This window comes from Microtus pennsylvanicus, chromosome 2 (genome assembly GCF_037038515.1).
Source record: "Microtus pennsylvanicus isolate mMicPen1 chromosome 2, mMicPen1.hap1, whole genome shotgun sequence".
In the NCBI taxonomy this organism is placed as follows: Eukaryota; Metazoa; Chordata; class Mammalia; order Rodentia; family Cricetidae; genus Microtus; species Microtus pennsylvanicus.
In genome coordinates this window covers 90,086,529-90,101,131 of record NC_134580.1, presented here as the reverse complement: position 1 = coordinate 90,101,131, position 14,603 = coordinate 90,086,529, and the positions used below count along the sequence as shown (strand labels likewise).

At 34.9% G+C, this 14,603-nt stretch overlaps 2 protein-coding genes and 1 pseudogene across 2 annotated transcripts; 2 read left to right on the top strand and 1 right to left on the bottom strand.

Moving 5' to 3' along the window:
- The first annotated feature begins 1,594 nt into the window (after positions 1 to 1,594).
- LOC142844999 (olfactory receptor 4F4-like) lies at positions 1,595 to 2,533 on the top strand. Its single transcript, XM_075963764.1, has one exon. It carries the CDS (start codon positions 1,595 to 1,597, stop codon positions 2,531 to 2,533), a length of 939 nt encoding a protein of 312 aa, XP_075819879.1.
- A 4,553-nt stretch (positions 2,534 to 7,086) lies between these two features.
- LOC142844304 (olfactory receptor 4F4-like) lies at positions 7,087 to 8,171 on the top strand (annotated as a pseudogene).
- A 4,431-nt stretch (positions 8,172 to 12,602) lies between these two features.
- Positions 12,603 to 13,544, bottom strand: LOC142844998 (olfactory receptor 4K3-like). The gene has a single exon (XM_075963763.1). It carries the CDS (start codon positions 13,539 to 13,541, stop codon positions 12,603 to 12,605), a length of 939 nt encoding a protein of 312 aa, XP_075819878.1. The 5' UTR covers positions 13,542 to 13,544.
- Positions 13,545 to 14,603: the final 1,059 nt, after the last annotated feature.

Genomic DNA, 14,603 nt, shown 5'->3' with positions numbered 1-14,603 from the left:
AAATGGATATAAATATATGTGCAATCAAATAAAAAGCTGAGAAAAAAGAAAAACTATTATTGTCATTAGAGATTATGGACTATGCAATTTGATTCCCATAAATATTTTAAAGAAAAATCTTAATGTTATTGTAAGTTCTATTATCAATTTTTCTTTTATTATTATAGACAACTATATATTTAATGTACTTATACCTAATTTTCTTACTTAAATTGTCTTTAAGTCTTATCATGGTCAATAAAGTGTGATGAGTATTTGTTCTGGAAGATACCATCTATACAAGTAGAATTCTGGAAGGAAAAGCTTTTCTCTAAAAGGTATGGAGATAAAATCTTGACATATGATTTCAAATTTACTTTAGGGGTTAAACATTAAAGGTTAAAAATCTATCTTACCTTATTTGACTTATAAATAAATCTGTTTCATTGAGATTTTGTTCCATAATTTGTGTTGATTAGGACTGGTCACTCAGAATGACCTCATAATAATAATAAATATTGCTAATTATAATTGCAAATTCTCTAATTTAACAAGTAAGTAGTATTTTATCATATTCCATTGCTTTATATGTGTGTGTGAGAGAGAGACAGAGAGGGGGTTAACTCATGTTAGATTTGACAGAGTCACGAGTATGTGTATAAGATGAATTTCTCCTCTCTCTCTCCCTCTCTCTCTCTCTCTCTCTCTCTCTCTCTCTCTCTCTCTCTCTCTCTCTCTCTCTCTTATTAAGAGAGGAGCAAACCCCACACATCCTAAGAAAAAAGCATTATATCATGGAGTCACTTTTTCAACTTACATCTGTAATAAGTAAGGTTTAAGTGTCTGAACTCACATTGCATTCTAATTCATGATATTCACTTAATTTCATTGTTTTATATTACAGTTTAACAGTGATTTCTTTAACTTTGAGTCTTTTGATTCTCTGGAATGCTGTACTCACTTATGATAGTTTTCAATAACTTTTTGTTTGTTTGTTTTTCCTTTTTATTAATTTTTATTTATTTTACATACTGACCACAGTTTTCCCTTCACTCTTCTCCTCCTGTTCCCTCTCCCCACCTCCCTTTTACCAACCCCCATCCACTCTTCCTCCCTCTCCACTCATAAAAGGGCCATGAGAGTCACCACAGAATGGCACATCAAGTTGAGGCAGGACCAAGATTTTCCCCCGTAAGTGGATATTAGCTGTAAAGTGTAATCAAGATACAATCCACAGTCTCAATATCCTTTTTTATTTCACTTGAATTTCTTGAATTTGTTTAATGTGTTTTATCTGAGTTTACAAGCTATCTCCTAAACTATGTTTTGTCATTTAATATAATTTAATGCAATGCATCATTTTGAGTGGAGCTCTTTCTAACCTTAATACATCTCTTGCACCCTGATTTCCAAATATTTTATAAATAGTCTACCCACTAAAAATTACTTGTTCTTAGTATAAACCCTTTGATAAGCAAATGTTCTACTCTTGAGCTTCATTTCTGGTATGGTTACTGATTTAAAATTACTTATATTTAATCTACTTTTGATGCTTCTAAATTTAATTCATCTTGTATTTCAGGATTTTCCAGTGTCTTCCTTACTTTCTGATCCAATGGGTCAAGTAAATACTTCTATTATACCTGAATTTGTTTTGCTGGGACTTGCACAATCCTTTGAAATGGAGGTTTTTCTTTGCTTCTTCTTCTCCTTATTTTATGTTGGAATCATTTTTGGAAACCTTTTCATTGTGTTGACAGTGATTTTTGACTCCAGTTTACACTTCCCCATGTATATTCTACTGGCCAACCTATCACTCATCGACTTGGGCCTTTCATCTACTACAGTTCCGAGGATGATATCTGATCTTTTTACTGGTTGTAAAGTCATTTCCTTCCACAGTTGCATGATACAAATGTTCTTCATCCATGTGATGGGTGGAGTGGAGATGGTCCTGCTCATAGCCATGGCATATGACAGGTATACAGCCATCTGTAAGCCTCTTCACTATCTCATGATTATGAACCATAGAATGTGTGTGATTTTGGTAATAGCTGCTTGGTCCATAGGCATGATTCACGCCATTTCTCAGTTTATTTTTGTCATAGATTTACCTTTCTGTGGACCCTATGACATAGGAAGCTTTTATTGTGATTTTCCAAGGGTCATTAAACTTGCGTGCATAAACACTTACAAACTAGAATTTGTGGTCACTGCCAACAGTGGTTTCATATCTATGTGTACCTTCTTTTTCCTGATTGTGTCCTACATTTTTATCCTGGTCACTGTCCGGCAACATTCTTCAACTGATTTATCCAAAGCATTTTTCACCTTATCAGCTCACATCACAGTTGTGGTTTTATTTTTTATTCCATGCATGTTTCTCTATGTGTGGCCTTTCCCAACTCAGTCCCTGGATAATTTCTTCGCTATTGTTGACTTTGTTATCACTCCTGTCTTAAATCCTGCTATCTATACTTTAAGGAATAAAGATATGAAGTTGGCTATCAGAAGACTGAGTAGACAGGTTTTAAGTTCTATGGAAATTACATAGTAAATTTTGTTAATAAAACATAGAACAATACCATGCATTGTCAAGAAATCCATGACTACTAAATCTATAGAATAAAAACATTTTTATTATTTTTTTAGAAATTCAGGGAGTGTACCTATCAATTGATTTCATTCAAATGAAGTTACAATGCATTCTTCTGATTACAATGCAAAAGTATTACCCTTATTTTCCAATTATTTTATTAAGTTTTGTATTGCATTTAAGCATCTGCATTTTATTTAAGTAATCAACAATTTTTCCACAAACCTTTATTTTATTGTGTTTGTATAAATGTACATACTTGTGTGCAATATAACTTTATCAGTGTTTTTATGAAAATAAAAACACTAGCTATTAATATATATTTCTTGTGGAAATTAGGTGCATCCAATGGATAAAATGTGGGTTTATGTAAACCATCAGTTATGAAAAATGATAGGAAAGTATTCTAATATGTACTTTAAGACAGAGAGGTAGGAAACTCTACACTATTAAAATTTATGTGCTCTATTTTTCCTGGTTTTCTGTGATAGTGTACAATGTCCTTTTAGGCAGGTTGTAGTACTTTGAATAATGCAATACTTATGCATATTGCTTTTATTAATAACATAACTTTGTTTCCCTGGTAGTCTTTCTCAATGAATTTAATGACTGTTGTAAAAAGTGATGTACAATTTAAAGTATTTCAGGAGACTTATTATCTAAAGCTATACCACCAATATCACAAAACTTGACTTACTGTGTCAGTTCCCAAGCTGCCTATGCTCATGAAGATGAGTCTGCTCCTTAAGACAAAACCTGGGACAATTGGTGAGCAAAAGTACAATTTCAGAGAAGTCTTGATTTTATTTATCAGATACAATTTCAGGAGCATGATTGTTTATCTCAGCTCACTTTAATGTCTTCATGGCAATTACATCTGAAAAAATAAATTGATAAATAAGAATTGAGGTGTTTAATATTAGTCAAGAATTTTTTTGATATGTTCTCCACTTACTAGCCACCAATGTTTAAAACTTGACCCTCTTTATAGAATTGAAATATCGTTCACTGCCTGTTAATCTGTCTACATTTTAATTTTGTAATATTACTTTGTTTTGTCATTTTTGTTTGTTTGTTGTTTTTTTAATTACACTTAGATTGAGTGAGATCCAAGAAATTGTGGCAATGTTCTTTAATTCAGGAAGAGTTCATGTTCCCTCCAGGGGCCAAGGGAAAACCTGTGATACTATAAAAGTCAGAATCTCGAGACAACTTCAGGCTATTTCTGCACCCTTCATGGGCTTCTGGTTACTTCATTAGCAAAGCAGTTTGCTCAGAAGGACAATTCACATAAAAGCCAATCTCCCAGAAATGTTAATGATTTGAAAGTATGTATGACAGGGACTCTATACTATTTTTTGTCTTAAAATTGATGTTGAATTCTTTAATTGTGAAAGAGGTAAGTAAAATGCCAAAATTGAAATTCATCAGTAGAAGCAACTACAGTTTAGAATTTTATTAATAGCTAGATGCATCTATCAGTAGAATCATTTAATTATTCAAGACTCAGTTATGTTCCTTCTTCAAAAACCAAAACAGAAAATTATGTAAGGCTGTCATATATACTTGAATTAACATTAATAATATTGAAAAGGACAAACCTCAGTATCAATATTTTAGTGGCAACAATTATTGGCTCCTACACCTAATTTTACTAAGCTAACATGTTTTTTTCTTCCTTGTGCAGTGGTTCTATGCAGCTCTTCTTTCCAAAAGTATAGTATTTTCTTGTTCTATGTCTTTACTATTATTATTTAGTAGTAGGAGGAGGAGGACGAGAAAGAGGAGGAAGAGGAGGAGGAGGAGCAGGAGAAGGAGAAGTAATCTGAGGGAAACCTAGTTATGGACATATTTTCATATAGAACCTGCAAACTATATTGTTACAATTGTGTAAATTCTGAAATATTGATTGTATAATACCATTTTGAAAGTTAAAAAAAATGAAAGCCTAAAAATTTTTCTAATTATATCCAGGATCAAGAAGTAGATCTGTGCTTAAACCCAAAGCTCTGCTTCTTATCCCTTTGAGTGCAGAGATATTTTCCTTTTTAAAAAAATCAAGATAAAAGATGGTTATGAAAAGTAAAATATTTTAATGATTGAATTCAAAGTGAATATGCTAAAAGAATTTCTGTTTAATCACATTCAGCCCTTGGTTAATATAGTTAAAGTAGTGTTTACGAGCCAAAACTTTTTCAATGAATAAAAGAATCATTACATTCTTCTAAACTTTTTGAGTCCTTTTTAGAATCTCAAAAGAACTTTGAGGAGATTGTGCTAGTAAAAAGACTCTAGATGTAAATTCTACTTTATTATTCTTTTATTATTCTCCCCTTAGAAGCATAATTCTGAAGATGTGAACAATAATGAACCACAGAATTCTTTTCTTTCTGAAAAATAGCATTGTTAACTTCTTATTTTCTACTATGGTAATTTGTTTTTGTACACATGAGAACCCTTGAACCATCTTCATTCATGGAACATTTTTCATAGAACTATGATCTGGAATGTTTTATTCTCTATCAGTGGAAAAAAATGTACCAATACTTTGAAGCAAATAACACTCACAACATCTTCAATTTGCATACTCTTATTCACAAAAGGTTTTAATGAATTAGCCATACCATAATGCATTTTACAATAAGAATTCTATCCTAGAGTACTGTCAGTGCTGGTATGATTATATTTTTATTGCAATAAGAAGACATGAACTAAAAGAAATTTCATGAATTATTTTATGATTAGATCTATCCTTATGTCTGGAAAAATTGAACCAGTAAGAATGCATAGAACATTGTAAACAGCAATTTGGTGCTTAACTACACAGGGTAAGAAAGAGACTTGGAAAATGGAAATATAACCACAAATTTTAAGCACACTGTGTTGTGATATAATAAATCCTCATAAGAAATAACATCATTTCTCTGTGAAATTTGGCAAATGTGACTCTATATGCCTTTATCTTTTAAAAGACAGTGTACATCAATGTCCATCTTTGTAGTTTGCATCTTTGTAGTTTTGTTACTTATTGTCAAGTCTGTTTCCTAGTCAGAAAATTATTCCTTTACTTCTTTGTTTTAGTTTTTTTTTAGACAGAGTTTCTTTGTGTTGTCCTGGATGTCCTGGAACTCACTCTGTACACTTGGACGTCCTGGAACTCCCTCTGCCCTTGAACTCAAAGATCCACTTGTTTCTGCCTCTAATGTGCTAGGATAAAGGCATGTGCCATCGTTGGCCCTTTGTATATTTTTCTGCTACTTCATTCACTATAAAATTACTTCAAACAATATTTCTTTCTCTCCAGGAAACAATTAAAGGTTTCCTTTATACCATGTAAAACTGTCGTTGTTTACTCCCTAACTGGATACCAAGTAAATTACATATTCAGGCAATGTCCACTTTCCATTGGTTCTTTTTATACAGTCATATTCTTAAAGGTAATTGGAATGTTACATATTGTCTCCATGTGTTCATTATAATTATTATCAAAGTTAAACATATTACATTATTCCTGATTACTCAAATAAAAATACTTAAAGCATCTTAAAACAATTTTAATCTCTTGTCTCCTATTAATATTTTTACTATTCTAGTAAAAGCAATAAGTTATTAGGTACATGCCTCGTGTATTGTGCTAGGAAACAGTTTTTTATAGTTATACCCCATCCTCCCAGCATTGTTTATCCAAATTGGTCACAAAGTTCAAGGTCATTCACTACACATCCAACTGCACAGACTGACAGCTTATGAACACTCTTCTCAAGAAATAAAAGAGCTACATATGAGTCCTCTTGAATGTTTCCCCTTTTCTGCCCACAGAACCACAACTTGTAGTTATTACCTACTGTTGGCTTCAAACAGGTTCTTAAATTTGCTTCCAATCTCTGCGTCTTAAAATCCCATCAAGGCCAAAGTGAACAAATTAAATTATTTTTTCACAATGTTCCATGTTCATGACAAAAAATAATCACATTTACTAATTCAGAATCTATTTCCAAATTAATCTTCCATTAAACTCTTTTACACTGTTTCTCAAAAAAAAAAAAACAACCTTACTGAAGTTTTCTAAAGTTACCTTAAAATTCCCTGATAGGAATCATTCATCTTCTCACTTTTACATTATTCCTTATTTTAATCCTATTTTCAGCCTTTATTTTTGTAAAATTTCATTTTATCCTACAAGAATAGATGGGTGTTACTCATCAATATTTATCTTTGTCTTTTATGCTAAAAATGTCTGCTATAACAGATAATGGTAACTTTTTTCCCCTCAGTACTTTAACACCAAATAAGGTAAGGAATGTTCTGTACAAAATAGTGTTCTGACTTTCTGAGGAAGAGAAGTGAGTCTAGGATGGGAGTACAGAGAGAGCAGCACAGAGAGCAGCATTGCTTGAGGATGGAGTCTAGAACCATCGGACATGAGAGCTTGGCTAACCTGCAGAAAAGAACCAGGATGCACGATAGCAAAATTTATGAGTTCTGATTTTTAGTCTGGGAGCTTTTATACAATGGCTAATAGCAGGTCATTAATGGGTGAGCTGAGGGTAGAATTTGCACATAACAACACTGATATCCTTTCCATTGTCTTCTCCAAGGCAAGTGCAGAGACTCTCTTCTGGAATGAGTCAACAAGGGAAACAAATCACTCTGTGGTGACTGAATTCATTTTAATTGGACTCTCTGATTCTCAAGAACTTCACATCTTTCTGTTTGCATTCTTTTTTGTTTTCTAGTAGGAATTGTGTTTGCCAACCTTCTTATTGTCATCACCGTGACTTCTGATTCCCATCTCCACTCTCCTATGTACTTCCTGTTGGCCAACCTCTCATTCATAGATCTGTCTCTGTCTTCTGTGACAGCTCCCAAGATGATTGCTGACTTTTTCTGCAAACGTAAGGTCATTTCTCTCAAGGGCTGCCTTGCACAGATATTTCTCCTTCACTTCTTTGGGGGAAGTGAGATGGTGACCCTCATAGCCATGGGCTTTGACAGATATGTAGCAATCTGTAAGCCTCTACACTACACTACAATTATGTGTAACAACGTGTGTTTTGGCATTGTGGTGGCTGCATGGGGAATCGGCTTCCTACACTCAGTGAGTCAGTTGGCCTTTGCAGTGAACTTACCCTTTTGTGGTCCCAATAAGGTTGACAGCTTCTATTGTGACCTTCCAAGAGTAGTCAAACTTGCCTGTGCAGACACATATAGGTTGGACATCATGGTCATTGCCAACAGTGGTATACTCACTGTGTGTTCTTTTGTTCTTCTAATCATCTCCTACACTGTCATTCTAATGACCATCCAGCGCCGCCCTTCTGATAGATCATCTAAGGCTTTGTCCACACTGACTGCTCACATCACAGTTGTTCTTCTGTTTTTTGGACCTTGTGTCTTCATTTATGCCTGGCCCTTTCCCATCAGGTCGTTAGATAAATTTCTTGCCGTGTTTTATTCTGTGGTCACTCCTCTCTTGAACCCCATTATATACACATTGAGGAACACAGAGATGAAAACAGCTATGAGACGTCTGAGACAATGGAATTTAAATTTTTGGGAAAGCCTTAGATCTTCTGTAGTTATGAGATTGGGATAATGAAATAAAAAATTTATTGAATTATTCATCAAATCTTATGACAATTTTAATATTCATTTTTACCTTATTTAGTAATTGATAAAGAAAGTTTTCATACTGCCCAATTTATTCTATATGATTATAACTTATATTTTTATATTGTTTCCAAATTAATAACACTAATTTGAAATACTATTCATTAATTTTCTGAAAAATTAAAGGTATTGTTATATTAATATTTCTGCACAACTGAGAAGATCTGGATATTTAGTGTTTGACATAATAAAAATAATTTATTTATTTATTTGGCTCCTTTTCTATAAAAACATACTAAAAAATTATTGCAATCCATCTTACAAAGACAATGTGTACAGACATAAGTGTTTATATGCCAACGTCAAAGGTTCATAAAGGATATATCTGCCTGCTAACCAACTATGATTTGACAATATAAATGTATGACAAAAAATCATCACTAAGTGAATATTAGATAATATTATAATAGCAATGCTAATTGTCTATGTTAATGTTGTCAAGTGTTTTCACTCTTTGATATTTCACAACTTGTTTCGGGATGATGACTTACTTCAATCTTAGTACATGTTCCTTTGGAACATTATAGATGAAATTGGAATGTGTTCATTTAGGTGCAAATGTGTATATTTGTGTGCTTACTAATGTGCAGATACTCTGCTATCATAGTGAGGGATATTAAATTTCAAAACAGAAATAAAGGAGACTATATTTTTTTAAAATAGCAGTTATTCTACCAACTTTTATCTTTCCCATGGTTTTCATGAAAACAGACTAAAGTTGAACATCACAAACTGTGAGCAACAAGCGACTTAATTGAGTAAATTATAATATAAAGCAGTGAATAAAAATGGAAATTTATGTATAAAAGGGTTAAAATGATGCCTGATCAAATAAAAAACTAGGATGAAATATCCAAACAGATATTAAAGTATAAGAAAATTCTAATCAATGGTAGTAAAATAAAGGAGCTATTAATAAAGGAAAAACTCAAGAACTTGGTCATTAAAAGAACACATAATCCAATAAAAAAAATGAGGTACAGACCTAAACAGAGAACTCTCAAGAGGGGAATCTAAAATGGCTGAAAGACAAGGAAATGTTCAACATCCTTAGTCATCAGAGAAATGCAAATCAAAACAATTCTGGGATTCCATCTTGCACTTGTAGGAATAGCCAGTTTCAAAAACACTGATGACAACTTATGCTTGATAGGTTGTGGGGAAAAGGGATCACTTCTGCATTGCTGGTAGGAATGCAAGCTGGTACAGCCCCTTTGGATGTGGCGATTTCTCTGAAAATTAGGAAACAACCTTCCTCAAGACCCAGTAATACGACTTTTAGGAATATATCCAAAGGATGTTCAATCGTGCCACAAGGATATGTGTTCAACTATGGTAACAGCAGCATTGTTTGTCATAGCCAGAACCTGGAAACAACCTTAATGTCCCTTGGCCGAAGAATGGATAAGGAAAATGTAGTGCATTTACACAATGTAGTACTACACAGCAGAAAAAAATAATGACATCTTGAATTTTTTAGGAAAATGGATGGAGTTAGAAAACATTATTTTGAGTAAGGTATCTCAGATACAGAAAGAAAATTATCTCATGTACTCATTCATAGGTTGTTTTTAAGCATAAAGCAAAGAAAATCAACCTACAAATCACAATTTCAGAGAGATTAGACAACAATGAGGACACTAAGAGAGACTTACATAGATCTAATCTATATGGAAAGTAGAAAAAGACAAGATCTCATAAGTAAATTTTGAGCATGGGGACTTGCGGGGGTGGCTGAATGGGGAAGGGGAGCAGAGAAAAATGTAGAGCTCAATAAAAATCAATTTTAAGAAAAGGGTGGAAGCATATTATATATAACATTTTCTCTCATGGAAGAAAGTCTTAATGGAATCTAATGCTGAAAATCCAGGCACAAAGAAGCTTCTAAAAGAAAAATCTTGGCATCAAGTTTCAGGAAATAACCCAGAGATTGCTGGACCAAGGACATGAAGTTAGTCTTCTATTTCAACATTCTCATTGTCTGCTGAGCCTTGTTAAAGGGTCCAGTATTAGCACAAGAAACTTAGAGATCAAGTTCTCAACACAGATATTTATTTGCCCCAGACATACAAAGGGCAGGGGATAAGAGGGGGCAGGAGGAAGAGATTTGTCCTTAGGGACAAAGGAGGAGCTCGGAAAGGAAAGGAAACAGGCAAGGCTATAGGAAAATGGTAGTTTGTAAAGTGAAAAGGGGAAACCTCCTGTCAGGATGAAATATTTAATTTTAATTGTACATGTTAATTAGGGCAACCAAAGGGAGCTTTTCATTGTTGGAGTGAAATACTTTGGTAGCTGAACCTTGTTTATCAACATCAGTAAGAGGGAGTGAACAAATAAAAGAATAAACCACAAAGGCTAACTTTAGAAATGTAGTCTAATGGTTTTTATTTATTTTATTATTTTTTAAATTTTTTTTTATTGAGAAAAGGAAAAAAAAACAAGTTTGCGCCTCCTCCCAGCCTCCCATTTCCCTCCCCCTCCTCCCACCCTTCTCCCCCTCCTCCCACCTTTCTCCCCCTCCCCCCACTCCTCTCCACCTCTCTCTCCAATCCAAAGAGCAGTCAGGGTTCCCTGCCCTGTGGTAAGTCCTAGGTCCTCCCCCCTCCGTCCATATCTAGGAAGGTGAACATCCAAACTGGCTAGGCTCCCACAAACCAGAACATGAAGTAGGATCAAAACCCCATGCCATTGTCCTTGGCTTCTCATCAGCCCTCATTGTTCGCCATGTTCAGAGAGTCCGGTTTTATCCCATGCTTTTTCAGTCACAGTCCAGCTGGCCTTGGTGAGCTCCCAGTAGATCAGCTCCACTGTTTCAGTGGGTGGGTGCACCCCTCGTGGTCCCGACTTCTTTGCTCATGTTCTCCCTCCTTCTGCTCCTCATTGGGACCTTGGGAGCTCAGTCCAGTACTCCAGTGTGGGTCTCTGTCTCTATCTCCATCCATCACCAGATGAAGGTTCTATGGTGATATGCAAGATATTCATCAGTATTGCTCTAGGATAGGGTCATTTCAGGTTCCCTATCCTCAGCTGCCCAAGGAACTAACTGGGGACATCGCCTTGGGCTCCTGGGAGCCACTCTAGGTTCAAGTCTCTTGCCAACCCTAAGGTGGCTCCCTTAACTAAGAATTGTGCTTCCATGCTCCCCTATCCAACCTTCCTTTATCCCAATCATCCTTTTTCCCCAAGTTCCCCCCATCCTCCCCTTCTCCCTTTTCTCTCCCCATCTCCCCTTACTCCATCCCACCCCACCCCCAAGATCCCAATTTTCTCCCCGGCAATTTTGTCTACTTCCCATATATTTTATTTTATTTTGGTTTTTCGAGACAGGGTTTCTTTGTAGCTTTGGTGCCTGTCCCAGAACTAGCTATTGTAGACCATGCTGGCCTCGAACTCCCTGAGATCCGCCTGCCTCTGCCTCCCGAGTGCTGGGAATAAAGGCGTGCATCACCACCACCCGGCTCTAATGGTTTTTAGAAAGGCAGAAGGAATTGGAGAGGACAACACCAGCCAGAGCCATGTTTGCCATACTGGGACCACCTAAAGCCCCTTCATTTATAAGCAGTTTTGGAATGATTAAGAGACATCTGCAGGTGTGCTGACCAATAGACTTGTAGGAGTACTTAACAAAAAAGCTTTAAAATGTCCCAAGTGTGTTGATCATTGAAATAAGTACAACAGTTTTAATAGTTAATCAGGCAATTTATGGGCACAGTACTCATGGAAATTATATTTTAGTGTATTATACAATAATAAATAATAGTTGAAGGAAGAAATTTTAGTCTCAGATTGGGATAATTTAGAAATCTCATTATAATTTATTGCTGTGCTTTATTATTAGGCTATTTTCGTGTGATTTAAAATTAGGAAAGTATAGTTCACTGCAATTTTGTGAAGCAATAACTTTTGTTTCTACTTTGCTTCAGTTTTTCTTCCCACTACATTAGTGAACTGATATAAAGCAAAGGTAATGACTATCAATAATTGGCAAAGAAATTGAACAGTTTGGGGCATGTGATGTTGTACAGAATTGTACTCATATAAAATATACAAAGATGATATACACAAAGATAAACATATGAGTTTGTTCAATTAATGTCAAGGTAAACTTTATTAGAGACACAGAAGAATTGCTGTATGACATTCTTGTATACAAAGAGCATTTTTTACATTTTTTACATTTAAAATGAAGAATACACAATATTTTCATTGTTGGTCTGTAAAAATGTCATATTCTCTTTAACATATTAAATTATATGTCTATAGAGAAATTATTACAAAATTTTATTTCCTGATTGCAAATCTATTTCATTCAGTTAGTCTCATTTTATTTGAAAAAATCAGTTTACATATCTAGATATTAGGAATTTTCCTTAGGGCCAAGATAGTTGCTTATGAATCTTATCATGGCATTTTTCATCTCTTTGTTTCTCAGTGTATAAATAGCTGGGTTTAGAAGAGGTGTAAAAACAGAGTAAAATACAGCAAGAAATTTGTCCAACCAGATGATATTGAGTGGCCACACATAAATGAAAATGCAGGGGACAAAAAATATCATCACTACTGTGATGTGGGCACTGCATGTGGACAGAGCCTTAGATGCACCAGATTTAGAACTCTGATGAACAGCGATAAGAATATATGTGTAGGAAATGAGCAACAGAGTAAAGCAGGTTACAGCCACAACCCCACAGTCAGCATTCATCAGAATATCCAGATCATGGGAATCCATGCATGCTAGTTTGATCACCAATGGCATGTCACAAAAAAAGCTATCTATTTCCTTGTTGCCACAAAAAGGCAGCTCCACAATCACTACCAGGTGACTCATGGCATGAATAAAGCCAGTAGTCCAGGAAACCAGCACTAGTCCAGAGCATCTTCTCAGATTCATAATGGTGAAGTAGTGGAGTGGTTTGCAGATGGCCACATACCGGTCATAAGCCATTACTACCAAGAGCACCATCTCTCCTGCAGCAATGCAATGAGCGAAGAAGACTTGAGACATGCAGCCTGCAAAGGAAATGGTCTTGTTTTCCCTGAGAAAGTCTGATACCATTTTAGGAGTGGTGACTGAGGAAAGCCACATATCAACAAATGACAGGTTGGCCAACAAGAAGTACATGGGAGAATGGAGATGGTGGTCAGTGGTAATTAAGACAATGATGATAATATTTCCAGACACAATAAAGAGATAAAGTATCAAGAACATCACAAAGAGTAAAACCTGGACATTCTGTGACTGGGAAAGCCCAAAAAGTATAAATTCTGACACCCAGGTCTGATTGCCTCCATCCATTATGCTAACTGTGAACACAGAAGTAACCTACAAAAAATAAAAAGATTATCAGCAAGTCATATGATGAATTCTATTTCCTGTGTAGACTTTGACATTCACTTTGAAACTTCCCTGAATAGAGATGCATAAATGTAAGGACAAATCTAAGCCAAATATGAGTGGCACTGATACCCAAAGTGAGCTTATGAGCCATGAACAACACCCCATGAAGAGGAGCATCATATGTGACTGTTACACACCTGCTCTATTCAGAAATTCCTCTGGAGGAGAGCAGTGAGAAAGAAGGACAGCAATGTGAAAACCTAAAAATGTGTGTCATTTTTTTAAATGTCTAAATTTTTCACTAGCAGTTCTGGCATTCCATACTAGAAAAAAAAGTGAAGATTGTATTTGGAAGCTGATGGGGAGTTCCATTGAAATCGGTGTAACTGGTCTCCTAGGATGCCACCATTTTTGGAATCATGTACAACTATTTCATTTGACAACAGTAGAATTGTTTCTGTGACATAGAGGGGTGAAATTTTAGATTAACACTATAATAAAACTGATAGGAAAACTTCAGTGAGGAAGCATACAGAGTAGAATGCCATATAAGGCATACACAGATACCAGACTGAAATATATAAACCAGGTTCACAGATATCATTCACAAAAGTATATAGCAGAATTTATTGATTCAATAAAACTGATTAACACAATACCACTGCAAGTACCTATAGGGATGTGTTGAACAAACGACAATATGTCAAAACATATTCCAACCTTGAACTCTTAAAATCACAATTAGTTCCGTCTTACTGGTAAAAAAAATATTGATCTTAAATTGCATAAACTAGTTGTGAGAACCCTTAGATTTTGAAAAATTCTAGTTTCCTCACATAAATCTGTCATCCGCATATTTTCTCATATCACTTATCTAATGAAAATCTTTGTTTTAGAGAACAGAATATATTATGTAAACATATAAGCAAAATTGTCCTTCAGCTGTCAGCATTAGATGACTGTGACCTTATTCTTTCAGTGGGCACAACTTACTTACCTCAAAGCACAAGTGGAACGCTT